We start from the raw sequence: 20,211 nt of genomic DNA on the forward strand, positions 1-20,211 counted from the left end.
GCAATGCTCTTGTTGCACAATAAAGGACAGACTTTAGACTTGTTGGCCAATTATTCTATCTGTCATGTAAAGAAAAAGCATTCTTACAGAATTAGAAGTGGATCAAGTTTGGCTGTAAAGTTAATCCAGAATGTTGTGTAATCCTATTCAAGATAATATAGTCTTCTTTTAGTTTTGTGAGAAATGATCAACAGTCGTGTCCAACAGCGCAGTGTACTTCAGACTTCTAATTTCCCTCCTCAAAGTCTCTGGCTAGTCCTTCAGAGTACACCCGATATGAGGAATTCACTGAGCCAGTCTGCTAGGTAAAACAATATGGCATTTGGAAATGATTTCATTTTGGAACCCACTGGCATAGGAAACATTGGCAGCCCTTTTTTGGGCTGTGTGGAGCTGAAGATAAGCATGAAGTAGAACTACTTTGCTGTGCACAGAAACCTTCACCCTATTCAAAACCAAGAATTTTGAAGTTGCCTTCCTGTATGGGCTGTAGGGATGCATGCACAGTTACTGTGCAGAGACGGAGCCAAGAGTCTCTCCTGCAAGGTAAGCTGTGCCCACTGTGGGGAAATCACCTTGCTGGCATCCACCACTGACAGGTGTTCACCCACTCTTATTGAATACAGCCCACTTTTAGGGCAACCTACCGAAGTTCTTTTCCTTCCCCACTCATCCTCCAGCCTAGAAAGTAGGGGTTGCCCTCCTTGCTGGAACACATTTCCATCCTGAAGGGCAAACGCAGAGACCGCTGAGGACAAGGGTTAGCACGGTGCCACACAGTCCTAACCCAGAAGCACAGCTCCGAGCCAATCACAGCAAGCAGGCCCTCAGACACCTTGGGTTCATTTTTACACAGATGAGAAAAAGTAGGTCTCTGCTGATGTCTGAAAGAAATGCAATTCAAGGGCCTGTTTTATTAGACATTGTTGCACTTAATGTTGCCATTTCCAAGAACCTGTGGGTGACAATGTTAAGTGAGTATTTACTGCAATGTCTATTATAGGAGCCTCTGGGACACCTGAGGCCTTAGAGGGGACAGAAGAAATTCAGGTTGAGTAAGAAAAGAGACAGGGAGTCTAGAGGTGGAGGTAGAGGCGAATGGAGAATATAAAATGATATGGAAGGCAGGCAAGTCCCGGAGAAGCTGGGCAGACCTCATGCCACTGGCTGCATGAGCTGAGCCTGGTGTATGGGGAATACAGAAGTGCTGAGGGAATTAGGTTTTGAGTAGCAGACATTTATGAAAGTCCCAGCTGCTAGACTAGCTGACGTGGTATATGTCGTTCTTGAGTGTGGGTGGTGTTCTTGGGTTAGAGATTAATGTCTTTAATGTGAAGAATAGCTTAAATGCTCAATTTCTATGCAGCCATTCTGCAAATGGATGTTGTGCCCTCAAAGATTTGTATGATCTACTTCCTAAGCTGTAGGAGAATAAGTCAGAGCAAAGTCATTCTTTACTTAGGCTGGAAAATATAAAGACCATTTTACCCCATAGGTTCAGAGGGCAAAGTCCTTCAGAAGTATTAAGGGGTGTCACACATGAGTCATATTTTTGGAGTTTTTCTTTTCTACCTGTTACCTGACTTTGTATGACATGTGCAGACAGGGAGGTGAAGGGATCCAGAGATTCAGGGGGCCCTAAGATCCTTGAGGTACTCGTGTGCCTTGCTAGCCAAGTCCAAGTACTGGCATAAGCAGGGACCAAATTTACCCTCAACAGTTATATACATGCTTCCAGGCAGGCACACACTGGCAAAACTGTTTCCACTGATTATGCAATAGAACAGGTGCTGGGCACTGGGGGGCTAAGGGCAGGGAGACTGTCCAAGTATTCTCTAGTCAGGGAAGAACTCAGCAAAACTGCACACCTAACTGCCTCATTCTGTGCACCTCCAGATACAGACTGGTTTTACAGACTAAGGCTTAGAAGCCCCTGAGAAGCTTCTACAATCAGTGGCCCACCTGCATCCCTTTCTGATGCAAACTTCTCTGTACTCACGTTCCGATTCTGTCCCCTGCTGAAATACATAAGGGAAAAAAATGACATAAGAGTAGACCATTGAATATAAGCCTCTCTCTGCAGTTTCAGAAATCACAGAGATTCTGCAGACCTATTTTTAAAGTGGTACTGACCTGGGCATAGTGATAATGCTAACAATTATAAGTCCTCTACAGTTTACAAAAGACTTTCATGATTAGTTTCTATTTTAATGACAGCACTACCACACATTAGCTATGTGACTTGGGGCAAGTCAGACAATGTGTCGAGGTGGCCTTATCTGGCCCCCTGCATGGGAGTCATCTGTATGAAATGAGATAACACAGACAAAACACGATTGTCTGACTCGTAGTAAAGGCTCAATAAATGGCAGCTATTATTGGTATCCATTGTCTAAGCTGTAGTCAAGGAAAAATGGAAGCATTTTTGTTGACTGTGTATTTCCTAAACCCTCACCTGTGACCAATACCCCAAGTTTTGGAGGCCGATGAGCTCCCTAGGTTTTTTGTTTCCATGTCTTTGCTTTTTCCATACCTCTCTATCCTCCCAAACTGATTTGGTGGCTGAACATTTGATTAAACTATTTCATTGGTTCAAAACCTGCTTAGCAAAGTCTTACTATGCATCTCTTGTGGGTCACTGGAACCCTGAGAAGTAGAGACTGTTTGGAAAGAACGTGTTACTATGTGACACTCTTCCACCCTTGGGAGACCTAATGCTGTATTTAGTTCACCAGAAACCAAACCAGAAAATGACCCAAAGCACCTAGTACTGCAAAGGCAAACTGGGCATCCAACAGAAGCTAGTTCTTCCCCCTTCACCATATGACCTTGAGCAAAGCAAGGAAAATGCTGGTTTCTCCCTTTTTCTTTTTTTCTTTCTTTTTTTTTTAAGATTTATTTACTTATGTATACAAGCACTGGGGTACAGTCAGAAGCACAGGAGGGTGAGAGAATTCACCAGAGCCAGAGCGGGGAGCAGAGCAGGCACAAGGACCAAAGTACACTGCTGAGGGGAGCAGCAGGCACAGCAGGAGAGGTCTGCGCGCCATGTGGGACCCTCGCTGGTGGCCAGGGAGTGAACCGGCACTGCAGAGGCTGCGGGCAGCTTCGCAGCCCAGCGATCAACCAGTGCGCCACCGGGGGGAGGCCCCCATTTTCTTTTTTTTTAAAAAAGATTATTTATGCATACAAGAGCTGGGGTACAGGCCAGAGATACAGGGGGTGAGAGGATCCACCAGAGACAGAGTGGGGAACAGAACAGGCAGACTGACTGAAGTACACTGCTGAGGAGAGCAGTAGGGGAGACAGGAGAGGTCTGCTGTGCCATGTGGGCTTCTCCCTGGTGGGCCGGGGATTGAACTCATGCTGCAGAGGCTGTGGACATCTTCATAGTGTGGTGCTTAACCCCTTGTGCCACCAGGGACGCCCTGATTTCCTCCCCATTTTCTCTACTGTTCATAGTCAGACACCTTGGCCATTGTCCAGTTAAATATGGATGTCTTAAGTATGGTTGGCTGTTGTCCTGCTCTCCCCATGATTCTAGTAGATAGTTAAGTATATTAACAGGAATAGGAAGCTGCTCGGGTGTGTGAACAAGCAAACCCCGAATGAAGTTATGATCATCACTACTAATACTCCTACTACCCAATATCCCCACTTCCCACAGAGCACATGTCACAGGGAAAATACTAGCATATCGACTCTGAATTAATCTTCAGGGAGTCTGAAGTGGGTTTGCAGTTTGCTCTCATGGCATCAAGCAAGTTTAATACTTTTTAAATAAATAACTAAAAACTGTTAGGAAAAAATTTCAGGATTGACAGGAGATGGGGTGGGAAAGAGTTGACTACAAACAAGCACAGATTTTTGGGAGGTGATATCCACTATTCTCCCCAAATTTACAAAGACAGAAGAAAATGGCAGTATTCATCTCTGGTGGAACAACAGTCAATTCTCACATTTTCTTGTAAATCTATGTAGGGTAGATTTATATTATTCTGATATCATTTTGATGAGTAAGTGAAATGATAATAGATGCCTTGATTTGCCTTGAGATAGAAACATTTCTTGCCTCTTGATTGGAAATAATTTTGAAGTTCATTTTCTGCTCTCACCTCTCCCCAGTAACACTTTGCATCCAGAGAAATGAAAACAAAGGTAAATGGCTGTCTGTAACTTTCGGAGCACCCGTGAGCACTCAGGGATGAAGGCACTGGACTTCCAAGTCTGAACCCCAATACTCAGGCAAAGCAGAGGGGAGCAGGATGCCAGGTGAGTGTGGAAAGATGCAATACAGGGTCCTTCTTCTCCCCAGTCCCTCTAGAAAAAAGGGCTGAATAAATTTATGAAGGATGTGGCTTAAAGATGGAGACTTAATCACGTTTCAGACTATAGACCTGTATTGGTTTTGAGTGGTGAACTAAAGTCTGGGGAATGAGATCTAGAGAGTTAAAAACAAGTAAAGAAGACTCTGCTCAGAAAGCTTCTGTAATGGACCAGAGAAAAAGAAAGATTTACTCCCGCCCCGGGTCTCCTCACTTTAGTGAGAACTGCGCTTCCTTAAGCGTGGCTGAATTCCTTTGGCACAAATCCCTGAGTCTCTGAGACCTATTTTCCACAGAAAAGCTAGTTATGTGTTTCAGTCAGGATTAATTCAGATTTTTTTTTTTTAATTCCTGCATGTATCAGAATCATTCACTGAGGGGAAGTTCTTCTACATCCATTCCCAGAATCCTCTCAAGACATCTGGTCTCATTAGAAGATCAAATAGATCCTCTAGGTTCATTAGTTGTTCAACAAAGTGGGAATTATTTTCTCACTGCTCATGTTTGCAAGATATTCAAGATGCAGATGAGAGGAAAATAACTGGAAGAAAAATTACAATCTTGACTCACAAAGACAACCCTGTCAGCAGGTTAGGGAGGTGTTGAGTTTGCTCTTAATTTCCAAAACCACAAGGAAAAAGTCAGAGTAGAGATCATTGTAAAACAGCTTCGGTTTGAAGATTGGAAGATGTGTGGGCTGTAAGATCACCTCAGGAAACACTTCTAATGCTTTTATAATTAGTGGTTCATCTATCACCTGGTACAATCCTGAAATCTCTTTGTGCACATGTTCACGGACACATAAAAAATCACCCCATGCTGAATATGCCCAGCATGTAGTAGAACACAGGGTATGTGTGTATTTGGCCATTTTAACTTCTGAGTAAACCCACATGTTGTGGCTGAAGCAGATTCACCCAGAGAATGAACATGTGAGCAGAGAGGAAAGCACCAGAGAACGCTCTGAATACTCTTTCAAGGCTCAGAAGTGCTAGCTGATAGAGCCTCCATACTGAATGATACCCCAGTGGTCTGAGAGAATTATTGTAGCTTCCTACAGTAACTAATTCACTCCCAGGGGGTTGTCTGGGCTCAGAGAAAATGTCTTACTGATTATTAGTGAGTTAGTAATTGGGTGGTTGTGATGGACTTCTGATAACCTAGAGATTTGCTTTAGTGTCACTGGCAAAGGCCTGTATTTCTGAAGTCAAAGGTTATGCTGTCTATCTGTGCGTGTGTGTAGGGGAGTGGGGGGTGAACTATGCAAAAGTACTTCTACTTTGAACCTGAATCTGCCAGTCCCAGTCATGTCCTTCGATAGTTGTACAATCTTGGTCAAGTCGCAATCTCTGTGAGCCTCAGTTTCTTCTTTATAGCCTCTGCCATCTCTTCCAGCTCTGGAAAAATCGATGGTTTCTAGGCAGAGTATCTTTTAGTGCACATGTGCCATTTCAAAACTACTAGTTTCAGGGCGTGGATTTCATCTTCCTCCATGACTATTTTGCATGGGGATTGGGATTGCCCCTTACAGGTGTACAGAAAAACAAAGAAACCCACTTACATATGTCCTCTGTCCCTTATTTCCCTTATCATCTTTCAGTCCTGAAATTGAATGGTTTCTATGAGTATAATGTCCCCCCCACCACTTTTTTTTTCTTTTTATGTGCTATTTCACAAGCTACAAGTTTTGGCATTGTAAATTCTGTTTTTATTCCAATATTTTGAATGGGAACCATTTGCCTCTTGAAAATATGTAGAAAAACAAATCAACCCACCAAATTTCCTCTGGTCCTTCTAGTCTACATAGTAAGCAAATGACATCTGTATTCCCTTTTGTGCTTCCCAGAGCTTGTAACTTGTCCTGGGAAAGAGAGCAAGAGGTCATTGGCCTTATTATTCTATTATTTTCCAGGAGTAGATACGTGACTTTTCATTTTGGGTTGTAGAGGTATATAAGCCATCGGCCCTTTAATTACCCACTTGATGGGTAATTTGATGTGAAGTTAAAAAGGAGAAGACAAATGTTTACAGGGAAACATTAATCTTCCCAAATGATATTTAAAAACCACAACTTTTACAAGAAGATAGGGTGAGGACTAGGGGCTGCAGATTTCAGAGATGTCCTGGAGGCCTGCCAGGAGGAAGAGACCTTTTTAGGAGTTGTTAGTGGTGGCAGGTAGGCCACGCCCAGTGGATGGCCCACAAAACCTTCCCTAGAGCAATGTTTCTTGAATTGTAGGTCATGCCTCATTAGTGGGTCATGAAATCAATTTAGTGGGTCATGAGCGGAAATTTAAAAAAAAACATGAAATAAATTAAACTAAAGCAGGGTAGAATAGGAAATATCAGCAGGCCTGGTATAGAGAAAGTCATGCACTCTCGAGTGAAACTTTGGACCAGGGGTGGGGTGTGTGTGGGTGTTGGTGCACAAATTCCAGTATAAAATATATTTCTTCCTGCAGGTCATAATTAAATAGTCCCTGCCCTGTGGAGATATTACAAGGCACATGTCTCCATGCAGGCTTCAAAGGATTTGCTCTGTTTTTAACAAAGTAAATTTATAAACAAAAGGAGAAGGAATTCTTCCAAATGTGAATAGTCATCTCACAACTGATTTTAAAATGATTTCTAACATGCCCATTGAATTGCTGCTGTACAGTCTAAGCCCACAGCAAACCGTGAAGTGGGTCAACTTTGTCTGTCTTTCCAGGGGGTGTCTCCTACCCCTGACAGGTACCCCCAGGGCTTCTACTTTCTTTTCCTTTCCTTCTCCAAACCATGGAAGACTGCAAATACACTGAACAACAGCATGAGTGAGTGCCAATGCTTTAATATGACCCTCTCCCCAAAGCATCTGTATTTTAGCCAAATATTAAGCCTCATGCTCTTTACAAGAAGTTTCACAGAATTTAGCTATAGGGGGAGAAGAGAGAAATTTGAAGAATGTTTCTCTAGCACTCTTAAAGTCCTGCCTATGACTGTCTATCTTTGCTATATAACACTTCCCTTTTTTACCTGTAGATAATGTGCATTAATTGGCCTGAGAATTTGTGAAATACAACCTTCGCTATCTTTATGCTATTTTTATGGGTTTTAATAGTTATTTATGAAAGTCTTATAAAATCCTTGAAAGGAAATAGTTTGTCTTACTCAACTTTGTATTCATCTTGCACCCAATTTACAGCCTGTTAAATTTTAGTCTCCAGTTAGTAGTAATTAATGAGTGTTTTTTATACAATGATATTCCTCTGTAACACATGTGGTGATGTTTCCCAAAGCCAAATTACTAAGAGAGTACAAGTGCATTTTCTTTCTGAATATAAAGATAGTATTATGGAAAGCCTCCACACACTTGCCATCAAGCAACAATAACTTTTATTTATTTATTTTTTTAAACTTTTACTTTCTTACATGTTAATCTTTTCTTTTTTTTTTTTTAAGATTTATTTATTTATTCATATAAGCACCGGGTACAGTCAGAAGTGTGGGAGGGTGAGAGAATTCACCAGAGACAGAGCAGGGAACAGAACAGAATGAGAATGACGATGTACACTGCTGAGGGGAGCAGCGGGCAGCAGGAGAGGTCTGCGCGCCATGTGGGACCCTCCCCAGTGGCCGGGGATCGAACCGGCGCTGCTGTGCGCGCAGCTTCGCAGCCCAGCACTCAACTGCTGTGCCACCAGGGGAGGCCCAACAATAACTTTTAAATAGCACCCACAGACTGAGTGTATTATCTGCCAGGCTCCCCCTACTAGCTGCTTTCCTCAGTCTCATTATTCCTTGCAAACCCTCAACAGATGTATTGTTATTTCCTCTATACCCTCTACCCTATAAAGGCTCAGGGACCCACAGTCTGCCCACGAGGGCACAGTTATTGAATGGTTAGGATATAATTCGAGTCCATCTGATCCCAAAGGCTGTGCTTGCCTCATTTTCACATTTCCTAACTTTCAGCTCTGTTTAAAAATTATCATTTTCGGGCCTCCCCGGTGGCGCAGCGGTTGAGCGCTGGGTTGCGAAGCTGCCCGCAGCCTCTGCAGTGCCGGTTCGATCCCCAGCTGCTCCCCGGCCACCGGAGGAGGGTCCCACATGGTGCGCAGACCTCTCCTGCCGCCCGCTGCTCCCCTCGGCAGTGTGCTTCGGTCCTTCTGCCTGCTCTGCTCCCCGCTCTGGCTCTGGTGAATTCTCTCACCCTCCCGCGCTTCTGACTGTACCCAGTGCTTGTATAAATAAATAAATAAATCTTTAAAAAAACAAAAAAAAACAAAAAAAAAATTATCATTTTCATTTTCTAATACCTTGCCTGTCCTTTTAAGGATAAAATTGTGAAGACACTAGATAGAAAAAAATTTTTTTTTTTTGTTTTTAATTTTAAAATGCCCTGGTTATCACAGAGCAGTTATATCCTCTGAAAACATCCAGCCTGTTGGCTCAGTGCCCTCTGCTTGCCCCCTGCGACCTCAGTCTCCCCCTTCAGCTCTTCAAAGGTAGCAACAAAGGACAAGAAAGCCAAATGCCACATATGTCAGTCTTAATAGAATGCCCACGGTCATCTCTGAACTGAATCGGATCTGTTCACATAACTGTTTCTGTTTCCATGTACAAATCACAGTGCTTCATGAAGACTGCTATGGTTTTCATATACCCTGGTCCATCTACACAAACAATTTTGAACAAAAGCCCTTCAAAGTCTGTTTTATACTGCCCTTCTGGCAGATTTTAAACTCAACTGTCTTAGGTGATCAGAAGCCACAGTAATTCAGCGGCCACTTCTTCCCCATGACAGCAAAAGGAAGAAGTTGATTTTGTAACAGATACAAGCCCAGAATTCACTTTTGTTTTTACAACAGAGAATGAAACCACCGACTACCAAACGCGGCATGGTACCTACTTCAGATTCCAAACTTCTATATAACTTTCCCATATTAATTCAGTCTTAAGTTTCAGGAAATAAAATAATTATGTAGTTAAACAGAGATCCTTATACAAACAAGTACTGTGTTTACAATGTACCAATCCATTAAAATCAATGACAGACATAGATTATGAGACTAAAACCCCAGCCAAGTACACTAGCCCTCACCCTCACATGTGCCACTCCCCAGCCAATGACAGTCAACATCCTATTGGAATCTGCTCTGAAAACAATGGCTTTACCAACCTAATGTTGAGGTAAACAGGTAGTAAATACCGACTTGATACTATTAACCAGTGGTATCATTTGCATTCTTTTGGGTCTAAGCACAACTAAATGTTGGCATCTTTTTTCCTTTGAAAAAAGGAATTATATTGTAGCAATTATATTGTAGCAATTTATTTGGTTCATTTTTAAAAGTTTACCAAGTGCTGTTTCACAATGACTTAAATTTTCTAGCCACAAACTACTTCAGTGAAAGGAAATAAAAATGTACTATTCGGAGAAAACAAAGTTACCTGTGTTTTACACTGAATGCCTCCCTCCCTGCTAAAATTAAAAAACAAGAAAAGCCCCACAAAGTTAAGCTACTATAGTCCTCTAGTCCAGGTCATAAAATTCTTCTACTCCATAAACCATGCAAAGGACAAAAGCAAGGAAGACGTACTTTTAGGACCAAGCCTATGTTAACCAGGAACATGGTCAGGTCTTTCTGGTAAGGAGTGTTATAAGTTATAATAGCTGATGACATACCTTTAGTTCCCGGAAGAAGATACTACTCCTGGCCCACTCGACGATGGAGAACAGGGTTTGATCAGCCATTTTGCACATAAGCCCAAACGTGCTCAGCTTTTCATGCTTGCTCCGGTTAGCCTGTTCTTGCTGCAGATAGGCCATGATTTTGCCCTGGACTTGAGGCTCATCTGGCTCACACTTCAAAAGTTCCAGTATCAGATGCGGGATGCTTGCTGGGGAGTTTGTCTGGTAACTATCCACGTAGGAGTAGCCCATGAGGGACTCTGGCGAGCTGGTATAGGGGTCTGGATACTCGGACTTGATGGCCCGGCTGGGAAAGTGACTGTATGTCTGGTAACCTTGCAGGCTGCCGTGAGGTGGCATCGTCATGCTAATGGGGGATGTGACAAAGGGGCTTCTGTCATAGTCTGTGGGAGGCAAGGCAGCATGGTTCAGAGGTAGGCCTTTGGAGGCAGAGTGGATGTTCTGAATAGCAGAGGAGATGGTCAGCTCGGAGGGCATGGCCTGGATCACCTGAGACATGGCTTCTAGCTTAAGTCCATTGGCTCGGATGAGGGCCTTTTTTTGCTGCTTCAGGGCCCTGTCTCTCTTGTACATTGGCCCAAACTTATTCCGTCCCCCGCGCATTCGGTCAGCCCTTACCGCTGTTGGAGGAAGAAAGGAAGAAGGGTATAAATAAGATGCAGATTATTCACATGCTCCAGAAATGTTGAAAATTGACCAGAAGTGGTATGTGTGTGGCTGTTCTCTTTACAATAGCCCGCAAATATTCCAACAAAAGCCCTGTCCTCTTAATTTATGAATCCTTTCCTCAACGTGTATTTGTCATCAAAAAAATATTTTGGAGAGGTAGGGACATATTAACCCTTTAGTGGACATATTAACTCGAAAGACTGCATAATTTTTGCTATACAGTGGGTATACAGTGAATGGCTAAGAAAGATTAAGTTTTCCTGCTAAGATGATCAGTTTTTATTACCACTTACGTTGTGGTCTTTCCATAGAAATTTGAACTGTGAGGGAAAAAATATTAACCTATTTCTGGATTAAACTTTGGATATTTTTCCTAAGAATATCTTCCATCCTGAAAGCCATTTTGGCTACTTTGCTGCAAAAGGGTTAGGTACACATTCTTCTTAAAAATATCACTTTCACACATCAGATAACCACCAGTTATGGTTTTTAATTTAAGCAGACCTGGACATAGTTAAAGCAAATTCATTTCATGAGCTGTCAAGGAAGTCCACCATCACGACGCCTGCCGTGTGGAGTCTGGGGTCATGCCTAATAAGTTAGTTCTCTCCAAGCCCACAGTGGCCAATGGCAATTAGAGAAACCAGCAATCTCTGACAGCTTGTGACATGTTGAAATTGCTGGAGGTTAAGTTTTTGAGCTTTTTATCTTAGGATTAGTATAGCATTAAAAATTTATCATGAATGCTAGGAATCTAGAATACTATACAAGATAATAATGAGTCTTTTGAGTGGATGATAATTTGTTGGATATTCAATTGTTCCTTATCACTGTTAAGGAAGTTTGAGTATGCACCATGAGTGACTTATAGTTAAAAAACATACCTTTTAAGGTAAAGAAATACAACCTTTTGTTAAAAAAATCAAATGACATCATAAGTAACCACAGCATTTAACTTTTAACATTTTATTTTCTCAGTCTCATACTATGGTAAGCATCTACCACACTAGCTTGCTGTTTAGAAAATAATAAAGTGATTGATGATAAAGAAATTAATAAGCATTAATTTACTTTTTAGTACTTTTTAAAAGCAATACTGAGTTAACAGTCCTCATGATAACCAATGTGGTTACTTCTGTTGGAGAGGAATCTATTAGCAATTTAGCAGATTTATTTGAAATTTCTTGGGTATTTCTATTAAGTCTAAGTTCCACATAATAGGAAAATGCCAAACAAAACTAGCCTGCGTCTCATTGATCAAATAAAATGCACTCTTCTATGTGGCACATATCAGTGATATGTATCCCTTACTGTTACTTCATTTGCAGTATATTTAATCTGTAGAAACTCAGTGGGTCAGAGGCTAAAAAACAGTAATAGCCCATAATAGTTCATGAACTACAAATTATTTACAGCAGTCACATATTAACTTTACTGTCTGCCAATCTGTACATTGTAAGTACAGGTTCTGCTCTTTCAACATAAAGTTTAATGTGGTCTTTGAGGAACCATACTCTTGTTCTTCTCAAACCAGTGCTACTGATTTAATAGTTCATTATTTTTCATGTTTCCGGCTTTTCAAGCAGACTTGATCATTTCAAAAATACAAAAATAGGCTTTCCTGCCCTATCAGAAAAGATACTTTACATGATAAACTCCTTTTTTACAAACAAAGCCTTTAACTCTTGCACAGAAATCATGAAATTTATAGTAGCAATTATGACAAGTACACCTATTTTAAAAAATTAAGCTTTTACTAGGCCCTACTGATTTGAAAACTCAAGGGTTTCTTGTAAAAATACTTTTGCAAGTTACTTTATTTATTCTCCCTTGAATTACTTTACTCTTGCTTTCATCTGACCTAACCTGTTAGTGTCAAATGCATCTGGTCCCCAAATTAAAAAAAAAGAAGGTGGGTGGGCAACTTATATTAAAAAATTTTCCTAGTACATTTAATCAGAGTGTCAATGAGACTTAGACTATTCTTCTAACAGAAAAAGATCTTACATTATTTTTGTCAGTAATGTTAAGGGGGTAAGAAAATAATGTTACCATATTACAAATACAATGTTGTTTTAAATCCTATGTCCTTGGAGAGTTCTAACAGGCAGTAGTCTTTAGAAGAATCTTACCTTCTAACTTCATTCCAACACTTAGACATTTTTGAAATCGACAGTAAGGACAACGTTTTCTCTGTGTTTTGTCAATTTGGCAGTTCTGGTTTTCTATACATGTGTACCTTTTATTATTTTGGACTGTTCGCTTAAAAAATCCCTATAAGACAGAGAAAATAGACAGACATTATAAATCTGACACCCGTCTCTTCCATTGTTTTATCTTAAGGAAATCACCAGTAAATCTTTTCATTGTACCATTTGAGCCCTTCTGTGGTTCTGTGGTTTGTTTTGCATTTTAACAAGATCAACCCTCCAAAATACTGCCAGGCCATAGTGGGGACTTTTCTGGCATCACAGTTATATTCCTGAAGAATTACATCAAATCTTCAGGAGATTTGGCTATACACCATTTCATCTTCACAGTCAGAGGAAAAAATGTACATTCTATATTGACCCATGATTTAAAAAAATCTGCTTTCTTAGTAACCTTCATGTTCAGATAGAGGTACTCATGGGGTCTGCATTATTAAGTAGTCTAACACAATTTCAGTGACAAACTATTGCAGAATGCCAGTGGAAAAATTGAAGAGCAAAACACCTCAGATCTTTTACAAATGTCAACACTAAATAGTTGAAAGCAGAAGGATTTAAAGAATAAGTTGGGAAAATATTCATAATTCCATTGAAATACATTCAAGTAAGGGAACTCTTAAAAAAAAGGCAAAGCTAATGGAAAGGAAAGAAATATACAGCAGAAGGCTGTATATTTTAGCACTGGACATGCTTTCCTTATATTTTATTCAAAAGAATTTATCAAAAATAAAATGTGTAACTCTATAATATGATAACGGCTTTACCAGGATGTTCTATTGTTATTTATCCTACTAAGCATAAAGTGACACAATCTTACTTTGCTATAGAGAATGCAGGGATTTTCCTGGCAGTGGTTTAAATATTGTACTGAGTTTTCTACTTAAAAAGCTGCTGAAAATAGTATCAAAAATGGGGAATACATAAAAAGATTTGAGATAAATCTCGAAACTATCATTGATATTATTAGCAACAATATAATACATTTCACATATTAAGATTTCTGGCATTTAAAGAGGTCATATTCATGAGAAGTACTCTAGTAAACAAAGATCTGGTTTCTTGCACTTTCTGATATAAATTTCAAAAAAAAAATCTTTAAAATTGTTTTTAGTATAAATCAGAGTGAAATCAGGCATTTGGGAACTTAGTCTTTTATGTCTGTGGATAAAAATGTTTAGAATTGGAGCACAGAACACTCTGCAGTTAAAATGTATTTGGGAAATACTTTGTCATGTCCCTTTCAAGAACAACGATGCTTTAAATATATATATAAGTCAAGCAAAATCAATATTTAGGACTGCAAGAAATAGAAGTCTTTCTAAGGCTACATCACTTTACAATAATAAAATATTTTAAAGCCATGAGACTGGGCAAAGTTTTCTAAACAGTATAAATTTCTCTGCCTTTTGAACTAAATTTGACACATATTTCTAAAAATCATCTTTCTAAGACTACCTCATCCTTTGTTGAGTCTAAACAAAGCCTAAATTTAGCTTTATAAAGGAATCCAATGGTTCACTTTGGTTTTGAAAATGATATTTCTCAGATAGCAACTTATAAGCAAACCTTGCAGCTTTCACAGGTGAGGAGCCCATAATGGTACCCAGACACTTTATCTCCACACACGGGACAGAGCTCTTCAAGATCTTCATCATAGGAGTAATTCACCATTTTAAACTGAGACACTGAAACAAGAAGAGAAATGTATATATATATATACACATATTCAATTAATTTACTATATAGCTTGTAATCCTGCAATGAAAGGCATTTTGGTGAGCAAATATCACTCAGTAAAATGAAAAATAAAAATATCTTTTACCCAGTTGTACTGAAGAGAACAGTTTTTGTACAGTGAAAGTAAAGAGTAAACTTTCAATAAGTATCTGCTTTACATTTTTTTGATTTAAAAATAATTCCAACTTCTTTTGTTAACTTTTTTTTAAAAAATGACCACTGTAGAACACGAGTCTCAGAATTCTGAAAAGCAGCAAATGAGAACATAAATGTAAAATGCATCAAGTAACAACTTATAATATCTTTTAAACATCCTTAAAATTAAGTTCGAAAATGCCACTTTTGCCTAAGGAAGATTAACAAGCACAAACATTATTTTCCCACTCTTTAAGTTTGCTGCAAGTACATCTCGCGTATAAGGATGGCAACACCAAGCTGCAAACACTTGACCGAGAAAATGAAGCCCCAGAAACCTGCTTCTCAGCAGCAGCCCCACTTTAACAAAACAGCCTGCGGCTCCCAGCGTTCAGATCTGAGACTAATCGAAACATTCAGTTCCGTATTGACAGGACTCCTGTTCTGGATACTGTTCATCTCCCCACATTTGAAAATCTGTAAAAATAAAAAGGAACGGGGTGGGGGGGGGGCGTGGAACGCCCGGAGGAGAAAAGAGGGAAAGGATACACATGCGGGTTTGGTTTCGTCGCAAAGTATTGAAGCTCTGTAATGAACTTCACATGTTTCCGATCATCATTGCAAAATATAAACACCTCGAGATCAGCCAGTGAAGTTGAACAGAAATCAGGCCGCAGCTTTGCGCCGCTCCCTGCGCGGATCTGGTCACCGCCTTCCTCCCGACGCAGCCCAGCGAAGGCGTCTTCGCAGCCCCAGGAGAAACCATGCACGGGAAGGGGACCGACCGAGGGACCCCAGATAATACCTGGTCCCGGCCCGCCCCGAGACTCCGCGTGCACGCGCGTCCGGTACCCGGGAGCGGGCGCGGCGAGTGCGGCTGGCGAGGGGCAGGACCGCGCAGCCCGGCCCGCACCCCTCGGGGCTCCTTCCTCTGAAACCCAGGGGCACCCTCGCCTCTCGCCCCTTGCTCAATCTTCGGCTACACACAGGCGCACAAACACCAAGTCGAGTTTGTTTTAAGTTAATCAGTGGCATTTGCAGGGGGCGGGGCGGGGGGGGATGGGGAACCGCTGGCGGGGCCGAAGTTTCCTCTGATTTGTTTACCAAAAAGGAAAGAGCGCGCAGCCCCCACCCCAACCCCTATTACCATAGTGGCCTCGGGGTCAATACTAGTTCTTTTCTTCCTCTTCTTTAAAAAATAAAGTTCTATTTTCTCAGCGGATTCTGCGGGACTCGGGAGAGCGCAGGGCGGGGACGGGGTGTCACTTGCGGCACCCCCCTGCCCAGGGCCGAGCCGGGGCCGACCGAGTTCAGACCTCTCGCCGCGAGGCGGAGACCCCTGGGCTGAGTCTTGAACCCAAGTGAGTTAGCCAGAGGTCGGGGGCTGGGGGACCCGGGGAAAGGATGATCCAGCAGAGCCAGGCTCCAGGGCTCCATGAAATAGGCGTAAAGAGATGCTGAGCATAGTCCTCCGGGCGGGGCCGGCCTGAGTCCCAGCCCTATGAGGTCCACGCTCTGGTATTGGGGGTTTCGGGGAGACTGAGGTCTCGAGAAGTTCGTTCACAGACCCGTCTCTTCTAAAACTCGTGACTATTGTCTTGAGGCACGTTTTAGGGACGGAAAAAATGTGTACTTTACCAATGTGTGTTATTTTCTATCCCTTCCCCCAAAGTAAACTCAAACTTCGCACCTAAGGGGCACAGAAAGGCAACTGTTTACAGGGGTACTCGGTGCCCACCTAGGGCGTTCAATACCGAAAAGACCAACTAGGGGATAGGGACCCCTTGGAAAATTCAAAGACAGAGACCGTGCAAGGAGATGCCGCTGTGCGATCCCCGGGCACCTTTCAGAGTTTCCCAGGTGCATTTGGAGAACCGAATCAGAAATCCCTGTCTACAGAAAGGAAGAGACGATGGGGCCTTGGGAAGTCAGGGTCGCCGAGAAGCGCGCGGTAAAATTCCCGTTGAGTTGGGCGCCCCGCGCAGCCCCCGAACCTGTCGCGGGTCCTGTTTCTGGATCCCCCACGGATCTGACTGTGGCGCTTCCAGCGCTGAAAGCAGAGCAATCATGGAAATGGGCCCGGATCCCCACGAGCCCTTCTCGAGGGCGCACTGTGGCCTGGAGGAAGCAGTGTCCAGGAGCTTCCCACGCTGCTTTCGAACCCGGGGCCGAGCCTGCGGCGGCTTCGCACTGGGCACAAGGAAAGCTGACCTCCTGCTCTGGGTATCAGGTCGTCAAGAATGCCCCTCACGAATTTTACAAAGAAAATGTGACAAAGGTATTTCCCTCCCGCCCTCCCCCGCACTGAAACCTTTATTCTTGCCTCCCCTATTTCTTGCTGCCTGAACTTTGCGCGAGTCCCTCAGAAACGCGCGCGCGGAAATGAGTAGAAACTTTCCCTTTGCATCCAAGAATCGCGCCGGCCTCACGGAACGCCCAATGGATAATCTCTCTCCAGAGTTGGCAGCGGAGGTCCCCGGATCTGACTTCCCTGCGCCACTTCACGTCCCCACTTCGTGGGAATCCTAGGTGCGGGAATACTTCTTTGGGACCACCGGGTTCCCCCAGCCGTCAACCCACAAGTTAGTCTCCGAGACCTCAGCCCCGGGGGACAGCCACAGCCCTTCCAGGGGGCTTGGAGAGACTGTAGGATCAAAGATCTCATAGCCCGACGCACGACTTCCCGGCACCCCCTTTTCCCAAGTCAGCGGGGCGACATGAGGCCCCAGGCGCCGAGGGCTTGGTGCGCGGGTAGCTGCCTATCCCGCAACGCGGCGTGCACCAGCCCTGAACTCTGCTCTCAGCACCTCCCCGGCACTTTCAAGTTCGCTGAAGGGGATGGCAGGAAGCTTCGGGATCACAAGCTCGCCGGCCGGCATATCCTGCGCGCTGGATGGGGCGAGGATGGAAGAGCACCGGTGACTTTTCCTAGCATTGTTCCCCCCTGGCCCAGGGCAACTGCGATAAACTTCTGAAGGCTTTAAACAGTCAGATCTGGAGTCGCTATTTTGGATTGGATCGAAAATATAGTCAGCGGGATTTGCTTTTTAGTCGTTAGCAAACAAGAGCCCGTGCCACAAATAAAAGGATTTCCATATTCCCAAGCTCCGGGACCGCAGTCCCCAGCCCTCAGCTCACTCGGGACAACCCGCGCGCGGGTGGCGCAGGGGTAACTTTGGTCCTCTTAAGTTCTGCCTGCAGTTCTGAAATCGCCCAAATGCCAGCCGGCTCCGGGTAATCGCCTTGACTTAAGGGGTCCCACATCCATTCCAACCGCTCAAATAAGCCCCTCCTGAGCCACCTATTTCTATAGTTGACTTTCCTACACAGTGCCTCTCCTCCACACAGAAGTATTGGCTAAAGTTCCCTTGACCGAGAACCCGCCCGGGTTTTCAGGGAGACCTTCCATTTGTTAGAATGATCTTACTATTCTAAAGTACCCTTAGCCAGAAGCTGCCTCTCTCCTGAAGCCATAAAGCTCGAAACCTCTGTTTTCTTAATTAGAAGCGGACAATTAGGCATTACTTAGAAAACCTCCGCCCCTCATTGTTCAAGAGCCATAAACTTTTATGCCTGCACCTTTGGAAGGGGCCGGGCGCCGCGCGCGGGCCCGCCACCCCGCCTCGGCGAGCGCCCAGCCAGGCCCCTTGGGCTCCCGCGCGAGGCGGGCGGCCCCTGCGGCCAGGGCGAGCCGGGGGGTGAGGTCGCCTCGGTAGCCCGGGTGCCGCCGGCGCCTCCTTACCTTGCATGTTTTCCGGCATCTGCCCCTGTTCCCCATGCGATCGGGCCAGTCCCAGGGCTTCCGTCTCCACTTTAGGCAGCATGACAAGGCGGCCGCGAGCGGGGGCGAGGGGTCCGTGTCCGTCCGCAAGCCCAGCACCTGGACACGGGCAGCACAGATTCAACTCCGGCGCACAGGAGGGGGGCCTGGGGAGCCTGCTCACCCACCCGCTCGCAGGAGCCTTCCTCCGTCTTCTCCCCGCTGCGGGTCAGGACCTCTGAGCCCCGTCCAGTCTCGCAGCTCCGGAGTCGTCCCCAGGCCGCGGGGAGAGCGAGAGGGGCTGCGGGACGAGGCGAAGCCGGCGTCCAGGCGCCCTGGCGCTCTCGGCAAGGGCCGAGTCGGCGGCGGTGGCAAGGGCGCTGCTGCCCGGGGCGCGGATCCGTGGATGGGCGAGCTGCGGGCGCGCAGCCGAGGCGGCCGCGGAGCTGCTGCTGCCACCGCGGCGGAGCCGCAGCCGCAGCTCCCGGACGGCTCGGGTGACTCCTTTCCCTTCCTCGCCCGCCCTCTGGCTCGGGATCGGCAGGGGTCTCTCTCTCTCTCTGTTTCTCTCGCCTCACATCGCCTCTCTCCCCTCCTCTCTCCTCTCCGCCCCTTCCCCGGCCCCTGCTTCCCTCTCCCCGCTGTCAGGACTGTGGAGTTGCGAAGTTCCAGCCTCCCTCTCCTGCCTCGTCCACTCCGCGCCCCGGGTCCCAGAGCAGCCCTTTCCAACCCCCAGGGTGCCGGTGCCGGGGAGCAAAGAGGGGAACAGGAGGAGAAGGGAGGTAAGTGGGGTCGGGGACAGGGGAAGTCTGGGGTGAGGGGTGATGACAGTGAGTGGGGACGCGGGTTCCGGACTCGGGTCGGACACCAGCCGCCAGCCAATGAGGACGAGGCGCATCCCGACACCCCCCCCAACCTCGGCTGCCCCAACCTCTTCACCCCGCCTTAACCCCCTCCCAACCCAACCTGGCCTGGGGCGGGGGATGTAAAAGCTGCCTGATCTTACAGCTAGTGAGAAGCGACCTCTGTCTGAGCCCGGCGGCGAAGGATGAGGTTAGGACGGAGATTTCTGCGGACGGAGGGGAAGCCAGGAGGAGGGATGGGGATCGAGTGGGTGTGGGGTGTGCCTTCGCGTGTCTGTTGGTCGAGTGAGGGGCTGGAGGGGGAGGTTAGCACCCATTTAAACAACCTAAAGGAGAAAAGAGATGTTAAGTTGAGTTGTCTGCTCTTCGCAAAAGCCGAGCCTGCCCTCCCTCCAGGACACCCAAGCTTCTTTCCCCCTCAGCACTCAGCGGAGAGGCCCCGTCGTGGGCCATGCTTGCCCGGAGTGGCCCAGCATCCCTCTCCCAGGAGACAGTCAGGTCGAGAATTCACTCATTTGCCTGGAACTTGAGGAACAGCTACCCATTTGCCCCCCACACTTCCCAGTTCATTCAAAATCACCTACCTACACACACACACACACACACACACACACACACACACATACATATCCTGGGGCATTATCTTGCAGGCAGATTTCCTAAATTTTAGTGAACTTGTTTCCATGTAGACTGCAAAGATCAGTGTGGGCTTTCCTCTTTCATTCTGGTGCCTCTGGTGGACCATCCAAATGAGACCCGAGGCCCAACTAGCACTTTAAAAAGTTTTAAAGTACCATCTGTTATGCAAACTCCTCAG

The 20,211-nt window shown here is 45.0% G+C and overlaps 1 protein-coding gene across 2 annotated transcripts in view; it reads right to left on the reverse strand.

Moving 5' to 3' along the window:
- The window catches only part of NR5A2 (nuclear receptor subfamily 5 group A member 2), a gene marked incomplete at both ends in the record, with an annotated part of 121,751 nt that overhangs the window by 91,920 nt on the left and 9,620 nt on the right, over positions 1-20,211 (reverse strand). The window contains 4 exons of one of the 2 annotated variants that reach the window (XM_084244781.1): positions 9,994-10,640; positions 12,822-12,963; positions 14,466-14,584; positions 18,514-18,651. In XM_084244781.1, the coding sequence (XP_084100907.1) occupies positions 9,994-10,640; positions 12,822-12,963; positions 14,466-14,584; positions 18,514-18,651 (1,046 nt within the window). The remainder of the gene's footprint in view (positions 1-9,993; positions 10,641-12,821; positions 12,964-14,465; positions 14,585-18,513; positions 18,652-20,211) is intronic. The other variant, XM_084244782.1, reaches the window with a different exon arrangement.

The sequence above is a fragment of the Talpa europaea genome, assembly GCF_964194135.1.
Source record: "Talpa europaea genome assembly, chromosome: 10".
In the NCBI taxonomy this organism is placed as follows: Eukaryota; Metazoa; Chordata; class Mammalia; order Eulipotyphla; family Talpidae; genus Talpa; species Talpa europaea.